Raw genomic sequence first — 26,105 nt, forward strand, 5'->3', positions numbered from 1 at the left:
GTGCAAATGTAAACCCACACATCGTAGTTGCCTGACTTTTACAAAGATGCTAGAAACACACTGGTTAAAGTGAGCCTCTTGAGCAAATGGCATGAGAACACTGCATACTCAAATGAAAAATAAAATTAAAATCCCTATCTTTGTGTCTGTTGAAAATAAACTCCAGGTGGATCAAAGATCTTTTTTTTTCCATGTTGAGCTGGCTTATGTTTATTTGCTGTACTGAACAAAATGGTTTCATACATGTACCGAGAAGCCGACTACTCAAAACACTTTTTCCTCATTAAAAAAACAAAACACACACACACACACACACCAAAAAACAAAACAAAAACAAAAACCCAATAACTCAACATAGAATCCAGGATGGTTAATTTAATTGAAGAACCTGCCATTTCTATGGCTGATCCTTTTATTTATTTATTTTTCTTTTTTTGCATTTTTTATTGGATATTTTATGTAATTACATTTCAAATGTTATTCCCTTTCCCAGTTCTCCCCTCTCTCAAGCCCTCTCCCCCTGCTTCTGTGAGGATGCTCCTCCTTCCAACCACCCACTCCCACCTCAACACCCTGGCTTCCTGTACACTGGGGAAATGAGCCTTGGCAGGACCAAGGGCCTCTCCTCCCATTGATGTCCAACAAGAGCATCCTCTGCTACATGTGCTGCTGGAGCCATGGGTCCCTCCATGTCTACTCTTTGGTTGGTGGTTTAGTCTCTGGGAGCTCTGGAGGGGGCAGATCTGATAATTATTGTTCTTTTATGAGTTGCAAACCCCTTCAGCTCCTTAAGTCCTTTCTCTAATTCCTCCATTAGGGTCTCCTTACTCAGTCTGATGGTTAGCTGCAAGCATCCTCATCTGTATCAGTAAGGCTCTGGCAGAGTCTCTCAGGAGACATACATATCAGGTCCTGTCAGCAAGCACTTCTTGGCATCAGCAATAGTGACTGGGTTTGGAGGCTGCATATGGGGTGGATCCCCAGGTGGGGCAGTCTCTGGATGGCCTTTCCTTCAGTCTCTGCTCCACAATTTGTCTTCATATTTCCTCCTGTGAATATTTTATTTCCCCTTCTAAGACGGACTGAAGCATCCACACTTTGGTCTTCTTTCTTGAGCTTCATGTGGTCTGTGTATTGCATCTTGGGTAATTAGAGCTTTTGGGCTAATATCTGCTTATCAGTGAGTGCAAACCATGTGTGTTCTTTTGTGACTGGGCTACTTCACTCAGGACGATATATTCTAGTTCCATCCATTTGACTATGAATTTCATGAAGTCATTGTTTTTAATGGCTAAGTAGTACTCCATTGTGTAGATGTACCACATTTTCTGTATCCATTCCTCTGTTGAAGGGCATCTGGGTTCTTTCCAGCTTCTGGCTATTATAAATAAGGCTGCTATGAACATAGTGGAGCACGTGTCCTTGTTATATGTTGGAGCATCTTTTGCCCAGGAGTGGTATAACTGAGTCCTCAGATAGTACTATGTCCAACTTTCTGAGGAACCTCCAGACTGATTTCAGAATGGTTGTACCAGTTTGCAATCTCACTAACAATGGAGAATGTTTCTCTTTCTCAACATCCTCCCCGGCATCTGCTGTCACCTGAGTTTTTGATCTTAGCCATCCTGACTGGTGTGAGGTGGAATCTCAGGGTTGTTTTGATTCGCATTTCCCTGATGACTAAGGATGTTGAACATTTCTTTAGGTGCTTTTTGGCCATTCGACAATCCTCAGCTGAGAATGTTTCGTTTAGGTCTGTACTCCATTTTTTAATAGGGTTATTTGGCTCTGTGGAGGCTGACTTGTTGAGATCTTTGTATATTTTGGATATTAACTCCCTATCAGATGTAGGATTGGTAAAGATCTTTTCCAAATCTGTTGGTTGCCATTTTGTCCTAATGACAGTGTCCTTTACATTACAGAAGCTTTGCAATTTTTTTATGAGGTCCCATTTGTAGAGTCTTGATCTTAGAGCATAAACTATTGGTATTCTGTTCAGGAAATTTCCTCCAGTGCTCATGTGTTCGAGGCTCTTCCCCACTTTTTCTTCTATTAATTTGTCAAATCTGGTTTTATGTGGAGGTTCTTGATCCACTTGGACTTGAGCTTTGTACAAGGAGTTAAGGATGGATTGATTTGCATTCTTCTACATGCTGACTACCAGTTGAACCAGCACCATTTGTTGAAAATGCTGTCTTTTTTCCACTGGATGGTTTTTGCTTCTTTGTCAAAGATCAAGTGACCATAGGTGTGTGGGTTCATTTCTGGGTCTTCAATTCTATTCCATTGATCTACCTGCCGGTCTCTGTACCAATATCATGCATTTTTTCATTATTGCTCTGTAATACAGATTAAATTCTCAAATTATTAGGAAAAAGGAAAGTATTTTAAGGTATTATAAGGCAGAACTTTTTGATAAGGACACCAGTTGATTTGGAATTCAGGGCAGTAGCCAATAAATGGGTCCTTATGAATTAGAAATTTTCTATGCAACAAAGGAACTTGTTATTCCAATGGAGATACAGTTTATAAAGTGAGAAATATATTTACAAGCTGTATATCTGGGATTATATTAATATCAGTATATATAGGAGACTAATCAGTGGACAACTAAGTCAGTAACACAGCTAATGAAATAAGCAGAGTTCACAAAAAGATGCAAATGGCAAGTGAACATGTTCAACTTCACTGGAATCAGATAAGTCCAATCCAAATTCCTTTCAATTCTATTTCACCCCGGTCAGTAAGGTATTTAGTAAGGAAGCAAATGACAAAATATGTTGTTGAGAGTGGGGATGTGGACAAAAACCTTTATACTGTGTTTGTGGGAATGTAATGTTGGTCTTCACTATGCAAGTCAGTATGGAGGCTTTTTAAAAGTGTGAATGTAAATCCATTATGTAGGTATTTATCCAGAGGACTCCCAGGTCACATACTGCAGAGACAATTTGTGTCAATAGTTACTGCAGCAGTATTCACAATAGCTAAGTCATAGTGCCAGCTTAGGTATGTGTCAACAGAGGACTGGAAACAGAAACATTATATCGACACACAATGGACTGCTTTGTCAGCCGTTCAGAGGAATATAGGTATGTATGTCTAATTCAGGCTCACAGATTAGACTGGAGGGAAATTGCGTGAATAAAGCCAATCTCAGAAAAATATTTGCATCTTTTTTCTCATTTGTGGTTCCTAGGTTTTATATAGACATATACAATATATGTATATATGATAATTGATAATATGACAATTGCTTTCAGTTGCAATTTGGCGAGGAAAGGCTTTATATTATCTTATAGCATATAGTCCCTCATTAAGGTACATTAGGGCAGAGGAGCATCCTGGAGGCACACCCTGAAACAGAAACCACTCAGGAGTGCTGCTCATTGGCTAGCTCCCCTTTATGTAGCCCAGACCCACCTACCTGCCTGTGGGTGGCTCTACCTATAGTGGGCTGACTCTGCCATCCCAGGTGTTACAGGAGAAAGCACCCATAGTCTTGTGTACAGGCCAAGCTTATGGAGGCATTTGCTCAGTCTGGTTCCCTTTTCCAGGTGGCCTGAGTTGATGTCGAGTTGACACAGTCTTACCAGCATGGTCTCTTCTCAATACATTCCACACATCTCTCACTGGCTGCATCTGCCTCATGGACCTACTGAAGTCTAATGTTGATAATTTATTGTGAATTTTTGATAGTGAAGTCAATTAAAATTAGTAATCTAAACAATATTAATGTAAAAACACACAGATTTGTGTTTTTTTTTTTTTTTGACTTGAGGAAGGGTAAAGATGAGTTTTATTTCTAATTAAAAGCACAAAACAGAAAAATGTGAAAACCAAGAGGAAACATATCTTATTGGGCTTGGCTTGTTTTTTCCCCATTCTTTCAAGTTTTAAATAGACTCTTGAGTTTAAGACATTTCTTAAAGGATACGATGTTTAAACCGGCTCGTCGTCATTTCCTATGCTAATAAGGTGTCACCATATGTTGTGTGCCTTCCTTTCCTTAGAAGATGTAGTGAGCGATGTGTCCAACAGTGTCCCTGGGACTTCCCTCAGGTGCCTGGTCTCATCTCAGTGCACATTGTGGGGCTCAGCCTCAGTTCTGTTCCTCAGACTCCTGTGGCTGGGTGGTAGGTTATTTTATTGGTGTTGTAGACTTTATAGGTCCCTTTTATAAAGTACAGATAGATAAAATGATATGCAAATTATTATGCTAAAGATTATATTCAAATATTATGTTTAGAAAACCTCGCCCTTTTTGAAAACTTTGAATTAAAATTGCCAACTAGAACTTTTTTTTAAAAAAAGAGATTCTGGAATCTTTTTTTTTTTTTATAAATTACAATTATGGATATTGAGAACTATCCTCATGTAGTATTTATATTTACATTAAGAATTTTAATGTAAATTTATTATTTTATACTGTTATCGTGCAGAGCATGATATAACAAACATTAGTTTACTGAAATTATCTTCCTCAAGTTCATTTGAAAGCTAAATGAGGCAGAATTCTGGCATTTCCACACACGCCTGTGGCAGGACTCAGAGGTAACCACCTCTTTCCATGGCTGGCTCAGGAAGGGGCTGTTGGTCCAACTAGATGACACACGGTGAGCTGTAGAAAGGTGGGTGGAGATGGTGTCGTCACTGGATGCTGGGCATTGCTGCTGCGTGCTTGTGTGACGTACTGAAAGCTCTGGGTCACTCTGCAAGCACATGGAAAGGACCAAAGCCAGCAATAGCAGAGTAGACCCGGAGAAGACTCCTGGCTCCCGGAGGGAGATGTCCACTTAAACAGAGCCTGAATAATCTGCCTGGTCTCTCCGCTTGTGTGTGTCCAGCTCTTGGTTGTCATGTAGCCAGTGTCGAACAGTGTCCTAAGATCACTCATTATAGTGTTAATTGGAGGAGCAATGGTCACCCACAGGAAACCTTCAGGATTGGGCCTTTTGACCCTCAGGAGCGAGGACCCAGTCACTCCAACCTGCAACTTCCCCTGTAGTGGGTATTTTTGTCCCAGTGGAATAAAGTCACAGGAGTGGAGGGTTAAAGGTTAACTGAAAGAGGAACTCTGTCAAATGCAGCTATGGGGAGCAGGCTAGTTATGAAATTGAATTACTGTAATAGTGAATGATTGGTTATATATGGGAGAGAGGAGGGTCTGAATGATGCCATATTTTTGGTTTGGGTGTGTTTGGAGAGGGTTCTGTCACTATATTTCAAGGGCTGTCATTGAGACAAGCTCAGTTCTAAACAGTGTAAATGTGAGATATTGGACTTCAGAAAGTGATGTGGGAAAGTATATATGGATAATTATGGGCTTCATAAAAAGGCCTAGGCTGTACGAAGTGGGAATCCATAAGCTGAAATCATGAGTGAAGATCAGATTTCCTCTGCAGAGCAGGAAAGGGGGATTATGGCCCCTCAGAGCGAGCTGCCGTTTGTCCCTGGGAAGCGGTGGGCAGGTGGAAGCAGGGTTCGGAAATGATGTTTCATCTTCAGCCTGTCCAAAGCAGACCTGGGGGCTTCGCTGTGGCCTCTAGAATATTAAGAAAGGGTTGTGTCTTAACTGCTTGTTCCAGCTTAGAGGCTCTGCGGGGAAGCTTCCCTGGTGAGCGACCATCCGTCAAACAGGGGCAGTTTCTCATTCACGGCAGTGGCTTCTCTACAAGGCTATAAATGAGCCACATTCATAACCCAATTAAGAAGTTTCATGAATTATTTCCAGTCATTAATATGATAGTTAGATGTCTTATTTTAGAACACGTACAAAGTATCCATTATTGCCCATTGGTACCTTCCTCTGGATAATTTCATATTCTAGTTCATTCTTTGTTCTTTCTGTTTTTATCTTTGACATGTATAAACAATTATTTTTATGTGAGAATAATATATTTTTATAAAAAATATTCTGAACCTAAATTTTTTCTTGGTAAAGGAAATTTCTGTAGGAATAAAAATTTTCAATAACACAGGAAACATCTCATGTTTACGTTGAGTAGTATGGCAAACCTGACTAACCTATGAATACATATCTAAAAGTAATTCCGTGTGTGTGTGCGTGCGTGTGTGTGTGTGTGTGTGTGTGTGTGTGTGTGTGTAATAGAAAGAGAATGAGAATATAAAACCTCAGTTATTTCTAATATATGTAGAAGTATAACTTTCAGTTATCACTATTATTACAATGACTGAAGGAACAAATGCTGAATCTGAATCCATTTCTGCTCTCAGTTCAACCCCCTCTTCCTAACTTTCCTTTGTATTGCACCTGTAATTAAGGAGGAAATCCAGTCTAGGAGCAGCGGGACTTGGGCGATTGATCTGTGTGTACCCTGCTTATACTGTCAACAGCGGAGCTGCTCTGTCACTGACAGAGCTGAGAGGAGGATTTTTTCCTATACTGTTTATACACTCCTCTACAGACCTGCTGGCTGGCTGAATTTTAAAGAGTGAAGAGGTTTAAAGACTTGTCCCCTGAGGGATGCTCTGCCAGTTGGGAAGCGAGCTGCTGCTGTTGTGCAGAAGAGTGTGGCATGCATGTTGCTTATGGAAAAGAGGGGGCGTTTGTGAAAGATTAAGCAACTGATAGAGAGGCTTCCTCTTTAATTTGAGCACTAAAATTGATGTGAAATATATAGCGAATTTACATATATGTAGAGGTAGACATTGACTTTGGATGTTTTTTATTGTTTCTGAATTATGTGCTTAATTTTGTAGCAGTTTATCTGACCACTCATTAAAGGTGTAGTAAATACAGTAAATGACCTCACTGCATTATGAGACACAAGCTAACGATTAAGCAACAGTCAAATGAAAACAACTGTCCTCCTTTGTAATAAGCTGTTTTCTAGCAATTTATTTCATGTCTAGTGACTTCTTTAATTACAGTTAGCAAAATATTGTCAAGAGTAAAATAACTTTCTCTAAACATGGGCCTATGCTCAAACTTTTAATGGTACACATTCGTAAGCAAGGCTGCATACTTGCCCTAAGGCGCTTTTTTCCCCTTCTTACTGGTCTGTGTGTGAGTTCTCTTGAAGCTTTCCTAGGTATTGCTATTGGATTTCCACAGCATTTTATTTTTGGCTGATAATTGATGTATATATCTTTATCTATATCTATATCTATATCTATATCTATATCTATATCTATATCTATATCTATATCTATATCTATCTTTCCATCTATCTATCTCTTCAAGTTAAGAAATTCTACCTGGAAATACTTGGTATTGTATTTTCATAGGTTTAAGTGTTAGGATCTGTCTCATTTTACTGGGTGTTTGTTTTATTTGTAAAAAAACATTTGTAGAAGTGACAGCTTTGCTAAGATATTTGCTCCTTTGCTTCCTCATAGGAATTGTTTTCAGTTTCTGCTCCTTTATAAGATCCCCTACCTTTAATTTGTATGATGTCTGTAATTATCTGTAGAACTATAGATTCGGAGTTAAATTTCAATGTGTTGTTCAGGTACATCAACTACATCTTCCCTTATTTATCCAACTATCTTACTGTTGTTTGCATTTTGTTGTAATTTTAATAAATATATCTAAATTTTAATAAGATTATTATGTTTTACTAAAACATTGATTTTTATATTTAAATACTTTATCTTTAGTTACATTGTAACAAATACTTGTTTTAAGCTACACATTTAAGAGGGCTATTTGAAATAAATTTAGTAACAAGTGTTTAAAGATATAAATGTGCATTTTAGAATATACAGTGTTTGAATTTTTTGAATACTTGTGTACTGGGATGTACAGAGTTATCAGGCCTCTTAGTAATTCATTCTGCTGCCAACTTCATTCCCTTTTCTCTGCCTGCGTTTTAATTGAAACAACATTTATATTTGTGAGCCAGAATCTGTGAAAAATCCCCGTGGCTAGCCTGTGGTACTAGTTGTGGCAGGCAGACACAGCTTGCCCATATGGTGCTCTGCTCCCTGTGAGATCCATATGGCCTTGTTGAAGAGGATCCCCGCGGGGATGGAAGGGTGTTAATACCCTTCAGGCCAGCCTTTCCCTCCTGGGGCTGCAGGGCATTGTCAGTGCAATCTGCCAAAGCACACACTTAAGTCCTTTTTAATAATCAATTATTTCAGTCTGAGAACCAGTGCCTTTGTCTTAAAAATACTTCACAGGCCCCTTGAAAATGTTTCAAGAAAGTTTTAACTGCATGTTTAAAAAGCATTGTAAAGTGTCCTCTTTATTTTGCATTTGCATTTTTAGGAAGTTCTGCAGAGTGTGCCCAGGTTCTGTTTTCCCTTCGATGTGGAAAGGTATAGTATGAGTTAATGAGTAAGGTAACGCTATTCCTTGTTAGCAACACCTCAAAATGACCAAATAGCATTTGAAGAATGGCATATATCTTTGTTTTTCTTCTATGCAAATATGGCAGGCGTGAGGTTCAGAATTAGATAATACTCACAATGAAATAGCCTTTCAGATTATTCTGTCTTTTGCTTCCTCTACGGTGGCCAGACAGGTGTTCTTAAAGGAACATTGGCCGCAGGTTCTGATTCTTCTCCTTAGTTTTCAGGTATAGATGTAAGCATTAGAGAAAAACACGTCATTGGTCTTTGATTGGGGCCTTCAGAAGGTCTTTTAAAACTAGGATTTTGCTGCTCACTCCTGATTCATCCTAACTGGAAGAGCGTCTGTGCCAGGTTGTAACTTGTTGTTAGTTGATTCTAAGAACAGCGTCATACAACAGTGCGCTACTGAGAGGGGCTGTGGGAAACTTCCCCACTAGCTCAACAATCTCATCGTGGTTGTGCTTCACTGCCAGTGCCAACTGACCTTCTTCTATGCATTGGGAAGTTAACACAGTAGATAGCTCTTTGGAAATAGTGACATGTCTTGTCTTTCGTGTGGCTGATCAGTATTGTCGTTTTATTTTTGGAATGTACTATAAAAAGGCTTTTAAAAATCATTTTATGAAGACGGTTTGCCAAATTTTAGTGAGACTGAATTTTTAGTATATAGAGAGTAAAGAGATATCATAGTGGGTTAGTTGATTCTAATAAATGTTGCTGATGGAAAATTATTTACTTACCTTATTTCTGGAGAATTAGTTGTTCTGTCAAATTTCAAAATTATAGTATTAAATCAATAGTAATGATAAAATAGAGGAAGAAAAACTGCAAGAGGATATTCCACATCTTGAGCACCAGAGGACATATTAGTCACTGGAGGATTTAATTTACATGCATAAGATATGTATTTGTCCTGGCTACTTATATGTGTTCTTGTTCAACAACTGTTGTTTGTGACAAAATAATTTACAGTTTTAGAATACTGCTAGTAATCTATTTAATTTCAAAATCTGTACAATTCTTTTAAAACCAAAATTTATGTCATCAATATTTTGTTTTGGGACAAAGAACATGAAGTCCTCTTGTGGCTTTATGAGCCAGTATTTGGAAGTAGGTTGATGCATTTTAAGCAGGGCTAAATATTTTGCTTAGTTTTACATCATCCCTTATGCTGAAGTGCAGTTTTAAAATCAGGGAAAACTCATTGTAGAACACCAGTAGGCCTCTTTAGTGGGGATTGTATTCTTTAGTTGAAGTTTGATTATGCAGCTTTTCGATAGCTCCAAAAAACAATGCACATGGGTGAGAATGTCAACAGAAGAGGCAATTCAACATGGCGGTGACCACCTTTAGAGGATGAAGAACATGGTTTGCTCTGCAGGCAGTTAAAAATTATGAAAAGTAGGCTAAGTTAGACAAGAGGAGGGCTAGAATTTGAGTGTAGAGACTGAATCTGTTGGTTCTTCCCCAGAGTGAGTAACTCTGGCTCCAACCTCATGATGTATTTTATGGGTAGCTTACTCTCTTGACAGTAAGGATGAACTTTGACCTCTACATGGGGCATTTGTGTTGCGTTCTCCCCATGGACGTTAGAACTATTGTTATGCTTGACTCATGACGCATGAGTTGGTTTATAATAGATTCATGACCCTTCTAGTTATAGAACATCATTTCAGCTACTAGAACCCAGTATTGGAAAGGCGAAGCCAAGGCCAAACGCTAGTCTTGTCTTTCTGTCTTCAAGAACATCAGCACAGATTTAATGCTATGATATTGTTACGTCTCAGGGTGTCTCAGAATCAAGTTGGACAGCACTTTACCTTCGTCCTGACAGACGTGGAGAGTAAGCAGCGATTTGGGTTCTGCAGGCTCACGTCTGGAGGCAGAATTTGTCTGTGTATTCTTAGGTGAGTAATTACAATCAAAACATGGCTACAAAACAGGTTGTGCCTCTGCCCTGCTTTATCATGCTTGAGATTTCAAAAAATAAAAACAAAGCAACTTTTCATAATTTTTCTAATTTTCTTTACTTGTTCGGTCTAAACCCAAGTAAGATAAGTACTCTCCCTTCTGTTCCATATATAGAGTAAATTCTTTACCAATAACATGTTAAATTTTTTCTAAAAAGAACTAAATATTGTAAGGATTAGTTATTTTTATTTAGTACTGAAAATCAGATATTAACATGTGAGTTGTGATATGTAAGTAGGATAACACTTAGTAAAGTTAACATGTTCTTTTCTGTCATTGATACACATGCGATCTTTGTGAATCAGTTGCTGGTTTAAGACAAAGATTGCAAACTTGTACTTGGGAAGAAGTTAGAGAATAAAATGTTTAAAAGATGTTGTTAACCTTATATATTTTAGGAAGTTTTGTGTAAAATTTATATTCCTAATTTCTTTAGAGAAATGGGAGGGATATCTGCTCATTGTACATATTACCTCTCCCCGTGGAGACAATGAGCTGGAGGTAAATGCTGGTTGTGCTAGACGTCATGGTGCCCTCCTGTATAAGACTGATTTGAATTGTTGGCAGTTGATGTAGCCTATAAAGAGTATAATTCTTCACTTTATAATATGGATACTGGTAATTCTAGCCTCAGTAGATAATAGCACTCATTTTATAGTTAACATCTATGAGGGAAACCTTGATTATTAGTTACTTTTGTTTTGCTGTGACACAACACCATACCAACCAACTTATAGAAGGAAGGGTTGAATCTTGGACTTACGGTTTCAGAGAGCTCAGAGTCGATTCTCATCATGGTAGGGAGATATGGCAGCAGGCAGCGTGCGTCAGGCATGATGAGAGGAACAGCTGAGAGCTCATCCAAACCATAAGCAGGAAATCAGAGAGCCAACTTAAATCATGCCAATGTTTTTAACTCTCAAAGCCCAGTGCTAGTGACACACATTCCCCAGCAAGGCCACATCTCCTAAGACTACCAAGACAGCCACCAACTGGAGACCAACTCACCAAGTAACCAAAAGCATTCAAATGCCTGAACTACTGGGGGTCTCATTAAACAGCACATTCTGGTGTGAAACTAATGGCTTCTCTGGCCATTTGCTACTGAGCTGTATTTGTCTGTCATTGAGAGCCATGTATGGTAGGTAGTGCATGCCTGTAATAGTATAGTAGCACTTGGAGACTGAAGCAGGGGGATTGTAAATTTGAGGTGAGTCTCTTCTATATAGTGAGACCTGGGATTTAATAAGAACACTCCAAACAAATGACGAAACTGGATAATCCATTGTCCCCTATCATTTTTGATAACTCATCAGAGAATGAGTTACTGGCATCATTTGTTAGATTTGATTCTGCATTCAAATAGTTTCCCCAATTACCTTCAAATTGAATTTCAGATATTATATATAATTGAAGAGTTTGAATTGCTTTCTTTTTTTAATTCAGAATATCTTGAATATATTGAAACTGTTAGCAAGCCAAAATAAATACTGAATATTCACCGTATTTTAAATACGTTTCTGATAGTTTTTAAACTTAGAAAAGCTGTCATTATTTTAAAACATTTATGTAAAACACAAAATAAACTTCATGTTGAATAATTGATAAAAATGTGTAGTATGTATATTTGTAAGCCAGTTGTCATTAATTTGTAGAAGTTATTATGTTGACACAAACTTGTACATTTGGGAAAACAGCTGAATATTGAAACTCCTGAGTTAGAAATAGTTTTACCTGCAAAAATCTGATTGTATTATGTGAATATAAGAAGTGAAAAGTGAAAATATACATGTCAGTTAAGATGGTGTTATAGTAAGCGTCATTGATTATTTGCTTTTTATTAAGATGGTCCTTTATATTTAGTCTCTTTTTGGTTCCTGACAGTGATTCTGGGGCATAAGGGACAGGATGATTCACACTTGGTGAAATATCCTGGAGAAACTTTTAAAGGGAACTCCTTGTTTTCTGTGGGATTAGAAAAGTGTCGCAGGCTTCATGGATAGTCTCCATCTTTGTCTTCAAAGTCAGGGCATTACAGTGGCCCTTGAGAATAGCTAGAATACTATTCAAGAGTAAGTAAGAAATAAATGATCGCAACAAATTACTCAGAATGTTGCTGTGATTAAATGATTAAATGAATGTATTTAAGTTGTAGTCAGATTTATCTTTTCAAAAATAATTTTGAAGTCTACCATGAGAAGAATTATAGTGGTTTGGTGTTAGCTTGGCCACTCTGAGTGACAGTACTCGACCACCCATGCAATCACTGAAAAGATCGATAAAGCTTTAAATATTCTAGGAACTTACTGTCCACTTTAAACGATGTGTTATAGTAATGAATGCTTTTGTGTATCTGACAGGAAATCCTGAAACCTTAGAGAAAGGTGTGCTTGATCACACAATGACAGCCATTTGCTTGTACAGTATGTAACAGAAGGACATATTTTAGTAAATTCATGAGGTAAATTGGTAGGAGTAGATTGAGAAGCACTTAGGTAGGGCTTGATAACAACTTTGTACTGAGCATCTGTTAAGTAGAGAGAACAATGTACCACGCTTACAAGGAACAGAAATAATGTAAACAGCTGGTTTTCCTGAGGGCAGAAGAAATGAGCACGTTTAGGTAGGCAGATTTGCCCAGCATGGTAGGGCGTTCCTGCGATTCTAGCAGTGAGGAACTGGAAGCAGGGCATTGACAGTTTCAGTCCAGCAATGGTTCATAGTGAGGCTCCGTGTTGCACAATGTAAGTATTTTTAATCATCACGAGGAGACATGGATGCTATATTATATACTCTTTGAAAGATTATCAAGTGGCATAGTCCTGTGAAAGGAAATTTGATAATATCAGATTTTTGAACTCTTTTGTTTCTGGCATCCCCAGTATCTACTTAACATCTGGCCTCCAAGAGATTCTTCATAGTCTGAAGAGAGGTGTTTGACAAATAAGTAAATGAAAAGATTGAGAAAATGAGAGTTGCAGCTTGATAACTGTGATGTCTTCAGCAGCTGGGTCTTAGCAAGTTCTGGAGAGTAACCAAAAACAATGACAGTATCCTGCAGTGTTGGTGGGGGTGTCTCTGGGACCTGACTGGCCAATATCTCATACACATGCAAAAGGATAACCTATTGTTTTTTTCTCATTTATTTTTTGCTATTTTTTATTTGTTGTCTAGTTGGAGTTTTATCCCACTATAGAGTAACTGCATTTATAATCTTTTGTATATTTCAGGACACTTCTACAGTATACTTATTCTACTAAATGAACATAGCATTACCATGACTCTTAGTTATCGACTACTATACCCACAGATTAGTGCACATCCTAGCCTTTATCAGAGAAGCTTTTCATTCAGTAGGTGGAAACTAAAATGGGGATCCAGAAGTAGTCAACACGCAGAGAATGAAAGATGGTAGGCCATGTGTATATCACATTTCCTGCCACCTCAAGGCTCAAGGATCATCATAGAAGAGGGGGCTAAAAATTATAAGAGCCAGGAATGGTGGATGACTACAGGGAAACAGTGTTTTCAAGGTATAACAAGGATGATACATAGAAGAATTCATAGTAATGTTGACAGTGTGTACATGATGAGTGCAAACCCAAGCTAGATAAAAGTCACAGCATGGAATGGTGAGGTGGGTCAGAAGTGCAACCTTTGGCTAGAAAACTAGTGATCATTTATAGCTTTTGGAGAGGGAAATTCAATTTTCTTTAAGAGTATGACTCTTGGTAGGTAAACTGCCATTCTCTCTAAGGCAGACTCTGACCTAAAGAATATTTAGACAACAAAAGAAAGGAAGAGGTGTGAAAAGAAAGAGAAGAGAGAGAGAGAGAGAGAGAGAGAGAGAAGGAAGTAAGGTAAGTAAGTGAGCACAAAGTTGGACGGGTATGGGTGTGCGGGTAGATCTGGGAAGAGTTGGGGCTGGGGGTGGGGGAAATATGATCAAACAAAACGGTGAAATTCTCAAAGAATTAATGAAATAGTATTAAAATAGTCTTATAGAAAGAGCATACAAATTGGTTATCTAATACTATATGGTCACCCTGGAAACACTTATATACAAGTAACAGTATACAGACTGATCAGGCATTTGAATATATCTGTGCAACAACGTTTAAGAAAAAAGTCAGCCATGGAGTTTTACAAAAATCAAAGGTGTACATGGAAGAATTTGGAGGGGGGAAGGGAAGAGGGTAGGGGAAACAATGTAATCATATTATAGTTCCAAAAAAAAGAAATATTGTAAAATATAAAAATTGTATTATATAGCATTTTACTGATCTAAAATTCTAAGATGCCATCATTATATAGATGATCAAATATAATAAGAACTTTAGCCATTATGTTACAAATAGGTAGCAATGTATCCAGATAATCTTTGGTCAGGTAAATATCTATGGTGTGTTTGTGGGATGCACGTTTTCTTACTAGTGTTGCAGTGGGCATGGCAGGCAAAGACTGGTCAGGGCAGTGCTGCAGAATTGAGGATAGACAGGACAGTTGTGTTCTGTGCCATTGAAATTTAAGATCAGGGTGTGAAATAATGACCTCTGACAGAAAAGAACCGGACTGGTGGGGTGACGATGACAGTTAGGAACCCAGCTATAGCTGCTTTCCTCTGATGTCCATGTAAAATGGAAATGATATTACATATTTCTGAAACTTTTTATTACCTTGAAGCAAGCTTTGCTAGATTTGTACTGTACACTGAAAATATATTAGGAAAAAGTTTGGGATAACGCAAACACTATGCACACATATAACATACATTATATACACATTTAAAGCTCGAAGGCAATAGTAATTTTTGTTGTAAGAGCCAGGGAAGGAATATAAGAGTAACTGCAGAGCTACTCAACGTTTCCCAGACATTGCCGTCTGTAGCAGCTTCCAGTTGGCGAGAGAACGGCTCTTCTGATTATGACTAGATGCCGAGGGAGCTTTAGGAAATGTTTATAGTGAGGTTGCCAAAGCCTTTAAATTGGAATTTTTATACTTAATATAACTGAAACTTACTGAAATTTTGTTTTTTTCAGCAAGTCACAGAGCACACACACGTCTACAAAAGCCCCAAACAAACCCTGTTTGTATTTGTGGTACATAATGCCTGCATTGTGTCGTTTATGTTGCAGACTTCTTTCCACATGTCCACATTTTTGTGAAGTTAATCAAGTTAAAATATAAATCAACTGTCAGTATTTATAATTTGCAAAATGCATGGCTATTTTTAACGTAGTTCATCATAGCTCCTGAAACTATCATCTTCTGTCCACTTTTATTCTTTCCCTCTGATAGTTGGAACTTCACCTACCCTACTAAAAGCATGTGTTGCTTTTCTCCTAGAATGATCTCATATTATTTGCCAGTTAATGTTTTTTAAATTTCTATTTATATTGTTTAATTTTTGAAAGAAAAATTAAAATTCAGTTCAATTTAATATTAAAACGACATTTAGTTTGAGGCCTGTGTGTCTGAGTTCTTTTTCTGAAGCGTCTCTCCTGGTTTAACAAGATTTCAATGCTGTCCTCAGAGACCACTAACTTAAGTCTTACTGCTTGTGTTTAGAATTGCTTTCATATGCTAGCAAAGATTCAAGAAATACTCTTCCACATCTAATTTCATTAACAAAAATTTACAACTATAAAAACGTCACCAAGAGTTCAAAATGAAATACTCTAATGAGGTGGGCAGGTTTCTGTTTAAGGCTTTTTGTTCTCCCTTTGGTACCTGGAACTCATACTAAACTTGAAGACTTCCCACTCTTCCTTTGGACAAATCCCCTAGAAGCAGAATGTTTCAATTTTACACATTTTGTGTCAATTTTCTAGGGGACAAACAGCTTGTGGCCATGAGGAGCTTTCCTGTTTCCTAAGGAAAGGCAGTTGCCTTAGCTTTATTTGATTACTCTGCATTAGGTTCCTGCTGATCTCTCCGACTGGTAACAGTCGCTGACTATTTGACAAAGAGCATTTCCTTTCCTTTATTTAACCTTTGACTTTAGGATGTAAACATTTTACTAGGCTATAGTGGAAATCCAAGTGTTGGGGAGTCTTCCGCCGCCGCCAGATGAGCTCCTGATTGTGTGTTTGCGTCTGTCTTTTGCCTCTTGTCTTCATTGGAAATTTAAGGCAGTCTTACAGGGTATACTTTAGTCTCCTGCTTTTAGAAGTGTAAGGTTTTTATGTTCAGATATTTGCAAATCTATTAGTCACACAGTTTGTTCATGAGGTTAAATTTTAACTTTAAAAATATTTAAATGAAAAAGCAAATTTGTTTTCTACATTTTGTTGTCTGTTTTAACTTTCTGGATTCTTGTTGGTTATAAAAATATGTTTGCAAATTGGGGGAAACGGAAAATTTAAGTTAGTGGTAATCAGTTTAAGAATTTATATGTTAGTGAACTTATGTATTTTGAACATATATTGCTTAGAAATTATACAAGAAACTACAATAAAACAAACAGCCCAGAATTTCAAACCCATGATATTTCAAACCCTTGAAGGCATACATGGTTTATAATATTTATTTTATATAGTGTTATATTTAAATAAAAAGTTTTATACAAAATGCTTTTTAAAAAGGGGGAGTTATTTATTTTGCCACAAATCTGTAAAGTAGAATCTTGTTAAAACATTGGGATTATTTCACTCTTTGAGGAGCATCAGAAAATGTAGTTAGGAATAGTGTTTTCTGTTTAGCACTTGCTTCATGAGTTGTGAATTAAATTTCCTTCAGGGATCCATCAGGTAGAGCACTCCAGTGAGCGGGAGGTTAGTAAACTGAGGAAAGTGCATGCTCTGAACAGCACATGGCTGGCACCAAGGAGCTCCTCAGCTCCAGGCTTTTGTCAGCGCAATGGTGCGTGGCCAGATTCCACTTACTATGATTTCTAGTGGAAAAGAAAGTGAGACTTTCCCAAGGTATTATCTGAGATTTAGAAACGGACAGTTTATTACATTAAACAAAGCCACAGAACTACTGGTATAGAAAACGGAGCCCTGAGCTGGCTGGCTGCCCCTGCAGATGGCCAGTCTGCAGCCTCTCCTCTGGATGGGTGTGGAATTGCAACAAAAAGAATGCCTTTTTGTTCCTCATGCTTCCTCATGTTCCTAGGAGCGCACCTGGGTGTTTACAGACTAATTTCTCTTGGTTATGAGTGCTCTTTCTATTAAAATTGTGAACGATTTATTGCAATGAGCAGTTCATCGCTGAGAACTAGTACATGCTTGCACTCGGTTCTTTGTGGTGATAGTATATGCTGGTGTGTCAGGGAGTGATCCTGCAGTGATGTGAGTGTGTTGTAGTATTTCAAAAGTCTATTACGTTCCAAGAAAACTGTCGGATTGATAACGTCATTATGAGTATTATGATTAGGCTTGTGCATTGATTGACACATGGATTTTTGCTATCTTTACCATGTTGCAAGCTAAGTCCTTTTCTAAATGTTAGCAATATAAAGAACATAGAAGCTATCGAACCTAGAGTTGGCAAGGATTGCCAAATTGTTAGACAAAATAATTAAATGGATCTGAGAAAATTTCACCTTCTGGACAACCTGTGTTTTGAAAGGTGTAAAAGTAATGCTTTGAGTGCTAACCATGTATTTCAACCTTTGTTTTTGCTTCACTATATGTTGGCTTATTTAAGTTTAGTAAGCTTCGGCCAGCCATAGTAGTGAATGCCTGCAATATCCCGCATTTGGGGGGCTGAGTCAAGAGGGAGCCACTTCAACACCAGACTAGGACATGGATCAAGGTCCTGTTTCCAAAAGAGTGAAAAGTTGAAAGCAGATTGACTTGTGATATATTTAGCTGTCTGTAATGGACAGGAGCTCATAATAGTCAGCGGGCTGAGTAGGGCGCCATTCACGTTGAATCTCCTAAGCTATGGCCCACTATTCATGGTGACAAGGCTGGCAGACTTTGGAGTTTATTACTGTAATGGCTGAATGAGCTAGTTCATATAAAATACATAGCACTGGGTTCTATGTACCTTTAGTGCTTTGTTTTCAAGTTGTAGTTCCTGTAATGACATTATAGATGTGGGACTCACTGTTGCTTCTGAGTTATACTCCCCACTCATAATATAAATCAGAGAGTGTAAGAAATGCATTATAAAGGTAAACTTTGTTCTTAAACAATGTTAATCTGCAATAGACAGAGTCAGTCTGGTATCAGGAGGAGATACTGTGAAAGTTAATATTGTTGGATGCTCACAAAGCAGTAAGATATGTAGGTGCCAATTCCTATCATAAATAAGAACTTTGATAAATTCTGATGTAATATCTGAATATGGAGGTAGATATTATTTATAAATATAATTTATCACTTAAAAATAAGTCAATAGTCCCGTTAGGTGCTTAATGAAAATTGAGTTCTGCTTTCTCCCCAGAATTTGAAAATAAACTGAGACTGGTGGCTAGAGAATGAAAACAGTAGTACAGAAGGAGAGCATGACGATTGAAAGGATTGCACAGGCATTTCGTCCGTAGAGCAGACTAACTGACTTTCTAATGGTGGATTGCTAGGAAATTAGAGTGTTTTTATAGTAGTCTAGGAACTTGCAACCAGTTCTTCTTCTTTTCCTCCTGAGGTATTGAGAGCAGATTAGGACAGAGTTTTCTTACCTGGACAAATAGATTTGAGGGATGGGACATATTGCAATTTCTTGAAATAGTATTTTTTTCCAGATAAAATTGTTAATATGAAGTAAAAACAAATGGAAGAATTTCATTGTTACACCATTATGTGTCTTGTTAGAAGAACAAATCATTGTTTTATTGAAAATACTTTTCTCATGTACTATATCCTGATTATGTTGTTCCCTCTCTCTACCCCTCCCACCTCTCTGTGTCCCCTCCTATCAGGGCCTATCTCCTGTCTGTCTCACAGAAAACAAACAGGCATCTAAGGGGTAATGATAAAATAAAACATAATAGTATAAAACAAAACAAACACCAGAATAGGACAAAACAAAGGGAAAAGACACAAGAAACAGATTGATCACACACACACACACACACACACACACACACACACACACACACACACACACACGGGCCATGTAGAGAACAAGGGGGAGGAGGAGGAGGAGGAGGAGGAGGAGGAGGAGGAGGAGGAGGAGGAGGAGGAGGTGGAGGAGGAGGTGGTGGTGGTGGAGCAGCAGCAGCAGCAGCAGCAGCAGCAGCAGCAGCAGCAGCAGCAGCAGCAGCAGCAGCAGCAGCAGCAGAAGCACCACCCCCACCACATATTATGAGACAAGGAATTTCCAAAGATGCCATTGAGTTCTTTTTCTGATGGCCGTCTACTACTGGGCGTGCAGTCTACCTTTAAAGAGTAGTTTGTTTCCCCAGTAAGACTCTGTTGGAGAAAACTTAAATTTTCATTTGCAGGAAGTTACCGCTTGGAGATAGCTCCTGGTTGGGATGAGTGCCTTTGTCTTCGCCTGTGAGCTCTGGGACGCCATCCGGGGCAGCCCTGTTGGTTTTGTCTCTTCTCTGTGAACTCATGTGTGCTTCCATCTTGTTTTCTTGGTGTCCTCCGTTCCTCTGGCTCTCACACTCTCTCCTCTTCTGAGGGGCTCTCTGAGTCGGGGGGTGTTGATGGAGCCATCATTTGGAGCTGACTGTTCCAAGGTCTCTGGTTCTCTGCATATGTCTGATTGTGGAGGGGGTGTCTCTGAGTTTGTTGTCATCTTCTCTAGAAGGAAAGCTTGTGTGGTGGAGGATGCGCAAGATACTGAGCTGTGAATACTCCTATAGCAGGAGCTTGTTAGGAGCCTTTTTATTGCTACTCTTCCTTCTTGTCTGTTTTTGAACAGTATTTGTTTTACCTCAGGTCTCTGACCTATTTAGTCTGAGGAATGGACTGTAAATCATATCAGATCTTGATTGGTTAATTTCGTAAGCTCCGTGTCGTCATTGCACTAACGTATCTTGTAAGTAGGACAGAGCAGAGGCTTTCTAGCTAGGCTGGCATTTGCATTTCTCCTTCGGCAGCATGGAGGGTACTTTCCATTACCAAAACACTAGCCCACAGTGGTGCAGGTTCTAGCTCGGCAGCAGCCTGGCTCCCTTGTGTTCAGTGAATTGTGGAGGTGTTGCCTTCAGCAGTAGGGCTTTGCTGTCAGTTTGTGGAGGGCAGCCGTGCACAGCCTGGGTTCTCTGGGGGGACTCCTGGGATCCCTTTGGTGTACAAGTCAGTTAGATAGAACTCATTCCTCGTACTGGAAGCTTCATTTGGTGACAAGAGAGGTCCAGTTGGGGCTCCGTCTCCCTGTGTTTTGGTGATTTCATGGAGTTCTCCTTTACTTATGTGTGCATTTTAAGAAGCTTTTACTGTGGCGGGTTTTCATGCTACCCTTCAAATGGCCCTTGATGTTAGCTGTCTCTCCCCATATCTGTCCTTTGCCTCCCTCTTCCTTAGCCTCGCCCTGCTTAATCCTCCCATTCCAGTATCATTCTCTTCCCCTACTCTCTGTCCATCCATGAATATCTATTCCGTTTTTCTTTCCTAGGGAGATCTAGCTATATGTCCTAATCCCTCACTCTGTTTGAAGCCTCTGTGGTTCTATGGGTTCCAGCTTGTTTATCATTAAGTTAACCGTTAATACACATGTATAAGCCAATACATATATTTGTTTTTTTGTGTCTGTTTTTTTCTAGTTCCAGCCATTTGCCTGGGATTTCATGATACTTTAAAAATAGCTTGGTAGTACTATTGAATAAATCTATCATATTTTCTTTATCCATTCATCCATTGAGGCACATCTAGACTGGTTTTTTTCTAGTTATTATGAATAGAGGAACAATGAATGTCGTTAAGGAAGTGTCTCTACAGTAGGATGTAGAGTCCTTTGGGGATGTGCTCCAGTGGTATAGGTGGACCTTGCAATAGATCTATTCCCGTTTCCTGAGGCACTGCCATACTGATTTTCATAGTGACTGTAAATGTCTATTCCCACCAGCAACAGTTGAGTATTCCCTTTATTCCATATCTTTGCCAGCATGAGCTGTCATTTGGTTTGTTGATCTTATCCATTCTGACAGATGTAAGATAGAATCTCAAAATAGTTTTGACTTGCATTTTCCTGATGACTAAGGATGTTGAACATTTCTTTGTTTCTCAGTCATTTGATTTTCTTTTGAGAAATCTTTGTTTAGGTCTATGCTCTTTTTAAATTATTTTCTTGATATCCAGGCTTTTGAGTTCTTTATATATTTTGGATATTGATTAGCAATTTATTGGATGTATAGATGGTAAAAATCTTTTCCAAGTCAGTAGTCTGCTGCCTAGTCCAAAGGACAGTGTCTTTTGCTGTGAAGAAACTATTCAGTTTCATGAGGTCTCATTTATTAATTGTTGATGTCAGTGCTTGTGTTAATGGTGCTCCGTTCAGAAAGATTTTTTTTCTATGCCAATAAGTTCAAGCCTCTTCCTCATTGTCTCTTCTATCAGATGTAGTGCATCTGGTTTTATGTTGAAGTCTTTGATCTGTGCAGGGCGGTAAGTATGGACCCATTGTATTCATCTAGTTTGAGTAGCACCATTTTTGAAGATGCTGTCTCTTCCAGTGTGTTTCTGGCTTCTTTATGAAATATGAAGTGTCCATAGGTGTGTGGACTTTTACTTGGTCTTCAACTCAACTCCATTCACTATCATGTCTATTGTTGTGCCAGTATCATCTTGCTTTTATTACCTTAGCTCCGTAATTTCTGTTGTTGTTGATATCCAGTTTTAATCCATGGTGGATGGATGCAGGGTATTATTTCAATTATTTCTTGTATCTGTTGACACTTACCTTTTGTCTGACTATGTGTATTTTGCAGGAAGTTCCAGGAAGTCCTGAGATGGTATAGTCTTTTGTGTTCGGGTAAAATATTCCATAAATACTTATTTGGGTCATAATGTAAATGGGCTCTTTCTCAGTTTAGTTCTGTCCGGATGTCCTGTTTATTGGCAAGAGTGGGATAGTGAAGTCTTTCAGTGTCAGTGTGTGAGAGTCAGTAGGCGATTTAAGCTGTAGTAGTGTTTCTTCTACCAAGTTGGCTGCCCTTGTATTTGGGGCATATCTATGTAAAGATGTCATCTTGGTGGAGTGTTCCTTTTATGAGTATGTAAAGTCCTTCTCTTTTCTGATTCATTTTAGTTTGAAGTCTATTTTGTCAGATACTAAAATGGATGCACTAGTGTGGTTCTTACGTTCATTTGCTTGGATTATGTTTTTCCATTCTTTTACCCCATGGTGATATCTATCCTTGATGTTAAGGCATGTTTGTTGGAGGCAACAGGGAGATGTATCCATTCTCCCTGGATGTTTTTATATCCATTCTGTTAGTCTCTGTCTTTTGAGGAAAGTGGGGAACTGATAGCACTGATGTTGAGAATTATTGATGAGAGTTTCTGTTGATTTCCATTATTTCTTTCCCCTCATTTTATGATTTGCTATTCTGGAATTATTCCCTTTTTTGGGTTTGGTTAATCTTCTTTAGGCTGAAGTTTTATTTCTAGCTCCTTCTGTAGGGATTTGTACATGCCTACTGCGTAAGTTTGATTCTGTCGTGGAGTGCCTTTCTTTCTCCATCGATTGTGATTAAACGATTTGCTGGCTATAGTAGTCTGATCTGGCATGTGTGGTTTCTTAGAATGTAGGACATCTGTCTAGGCCCTCCTGACTTTTAAGAGTCCCAACTGAGAAGTCAGGTGTTATTCTAGTAGGTCTGTCTGCCTTATATTTTACTTGGTCCCTTTTCCTTGCAACTTTTAATATTTTTCTTATTTGTTTTGTTTTTTATTCAGTGTTTTAATTATATGCTGAGAGGAATTTTTTTTTCTTCAGTCTATTTGGCTTTCTGTATTCTTTTGTATTTTGATAGGCATCTCATCCTTTTGGTTAGGGAAATTTTCTTCTATTAGTTTGTAGAAAATATTTATTTGCCTTTGACCTGAGTTTCTTTTCCTTTCTCTGTCCTTATTATTTTTTGATGTAATTTTTTAATAGTTTCTAGGTCTCCTGGATTTTTGTCACTGGACTTTTTTTTGTGTTTACAGTTAACATTTTCTTTGACCAAAGTTTTCATTTCTTCTATCTTGTCTTCAATGACGAAGAGTCTTTGTTCTGTCTCTCATCTTCTGTAGTTGAGACTTGCTTCTGAGCTTCTTGTTTGAGTTCCTGAATTTTTTATTTCGAGATTTCCCTGTATCAGGGTTTTCTCTATTGATTCTATTGCCACTTCCAGGCCTTGAGCATTTATTTTTATTTATTTCCTTTCACTGCTTGTTTTCATAGGGTTTGTATTAAAAGTAGATTTATATGGTTTTTCTTTAAGAACATTTATTTTACTCATAAAGGCTATTTTACTGTACTTCCTTGTGCTTCAGTTATGTTTCACTTCTCAGGACCTTGTTTAGAAGGTTCCTGTTCCTAGTGGAGGCTCTGGCTCTGGCTCTCACTGTGTTTCTACACTGGGTGTAGGCATCGAGGTTTGGATTGATTGCAGTTCTAGGCGCTGGTATCTGGTTTGTCTATGTTGTGGTGGATGTTTCATTCCTTGGTTTCTGTTGCCTTGTCTGGTTCTTAGGAAGGTGTGGTGGCCATGTGTTGCCTGGTAGAGAATTCTTCTGGGATCTTGTTAGCTGTGCCACTGGCAGTTTGTTTCGAAGTGGCATTTCTAGGAATTGGGAACTGAGATTTAGGAAGGTGAATGTGCTAAAAGATGGGGTGGGGGGCACTGAGAGGGTATACAGGAGGGAGGAAAATTTGGGATTCTACATGTATCCAGTTAGTCCCCTGGATAGAGAGTGAGGAGAAGCCACACAGGTAGCCTGCTTCAGAACTTGGGATGGGACTGGGGACTGAATTTGGAGAAGTGAAGAACTGTCACTTGTCTGCCTGTGTGGCTGGTCTTCTGGCTTCTCTGGAAGGCTTGTGTGGTGGGTTCGGAGGTCAAACCTGCTAGAGTTGGGGGCTGGGACAATGAATGACTGGTAAGGGAGGTTAGAGTTCTTTGTGATCTGCTAGAGACTGGGGCTTAGAGAGAAAGAGGCCACAGCAGGAATTCTACAGAGCTAGGGAGAAGACTACATGATTAGATGTGGACGGAAAGGTGAGAAATGTCTACAGTTAGCTTACAGGCTTCCCTGAACAGCTTGCTGTGTCTCCAGGGAATGTCTGCTAGAGATAGGGGCTGGGATATAAGATGAGGGCGGGGGAGGGGGGGAGAAAGAGTAGGCTAAGGAACTTTGGAGAAGTTCCTTGTGCTCCACCTGAGATGGGGGCAGAGAGACCACAGCTGATGGTCTTCTTCAGAGCTACTGATGGGAAAGGCAGAAGGGATTTGCAGGAGAGGAGGAGGAGTGAAGATTTGCAATTGGTCTTCCTGCTTCTCCATTTGGTGTGGCCTGCTGAGCAAATGATTTTAGACTACCAGCAAATGTAGAAACCATGGTGGGATAACCTGTGTTGTATTGAGTTGTTAGTTTAAAAGCTGTAATCTCAAAGAATATATTTTTTTTTTAAAAAAAAAACATAGTTGAATTGTTATCTGAAAGCTATGGTTTGAGTCACTTAATTAATATTTCAAATTTTCACATTCTCTAAGTGATTTCAGAAGTGTCATGCATCTATCCAGTTTTCTAGGCTCCCTCACAAAGCATCAACATGCCTCCTGTGAAGCTGTCCGGTCTTCTCCACCAGGTTCATCCCTTGTGAGACTGGATCCTAGGCCTTTGCACAACTCTTGTCCCCGGACTTGTCTATTGTTTGTGGTCCCTGCTGTGTTTCCCATGACTCTGCATTCTGCCTTGGTTTGCCTGATTTCCTTGAATCCGGGAGGAGACTTTGTGAGTCACTGTGTGGGTGAGCATGGTGTGGTCTTCCCCTCACACTCCATTCCTGTTTCCCTGCCTCTGGCATCGCCTTCTCACTTGCGGCGTCTCTGGTGCGGGGTTTGGTGACATTTGTGCATGCTCCATTGGAGTCTCTCCTCTTTATCTTTAGGGGATACCAATTCCTTTCTATTCCTGTTCTTGAATTTCATGGGAAACTGAAGTGTGGCTTCTCCCTTTCCTGTGCCACCACACTTTCAGTCAGAAGACTCAGATCTGAAGGGCAGGGAGCCATTCTGGTAGTATTTTAAGAAGTGCTGTTTTTTTATTTTGGGAGTTACCATTATTCACGGGCTGGATACAGGTTGATGTGCTGTTTCCCCTCTTACTAGCTACCGTGTCTGTCTTTTTAGTCCAGATCCCAGGAGATTTTATGATGCTATTCTCATAATTTCCTAATTATGCTATTCTTTACTTTTGAGTTTTGTTTTGTTTTCTCATCTGTTAGGATTTCTGAAAACTTTTTTTTTTGTATGAGAGAAGAATAAAATGTAATTATTATCAGTGTGGGGAATGGTTGTGGCTTGTGAACTATAGAGTCTATGTAGGGCCAGATGATAACTTTGAGGTGATTCTCTCCAGCCAACATCATATGATCACAGGGATTGAACTTGGGACCCCAGAGGCCTTCTTGCCTTCTCTCTTTCTTGTTTTCTGTTAGTTACTTTTCCAGGTGGTTTTAAGTTCCCCAGTCCTGTGCTGTGCTGTTTTTGTCAAGCTTTTCATTTGTTCATTATGCATTTGTCTTCATGTATCTCAGGGTTCAGCTGTTTCTAAAACATAGTTTAATATTATTGGGTATAAATAGTGTGTGGGAGTGTGGGTACATGCCTGTCATGTTTTACATATGTACATCACTTGGCAACTTTCTAGGGAATTGCTTTTGTTCCTTCTTTATGTGGCTTCCAAGAATCAAACTCGTCATGC

General features: G+C 38.9%; 1 protein-coding gene across 2 annotated transcripts in view; it reads left to right on the forward strand.

Annotated features, from left to right (window-relative positions):
* The window catches only part of Dennd1b (DENN domain containing 1B), a 212,740-nt gene that overhangs the window by 72,764 nt on the left and 113,871 nt on the right, over positions 1–26,105 (forward strand). For both annotated transcript variants that reach the window (XM_032915408.1, XM_032915409.1), the window contains exons 4-5: positions 8,234–8,283; positions 10,107–10,226. In XM_032915408.1, the coding sequence (XP_032771299.1) occupies positions 8,234–8,283; positions 10,107–10,226 (170 nt within the window). The remainder of the gene's footprint in view (positions 1–8,233; positions 8,284–10,106; positions 10,227–26,105) is intronic.

This window comes from Rattus rattus, chromosome 10, assembly GCF_011064425.1.
Source record: "Rattus rattus isolate New Zealand chromosome 10, Rrattus_CSIRO_v1, whole genome shotgun sequence".
Lineage (NCBI taxonomy): Eukaryota > Metazoa > Chordata > Mammalia > Rodentia > Muridae > Rattus > Rattus rattus.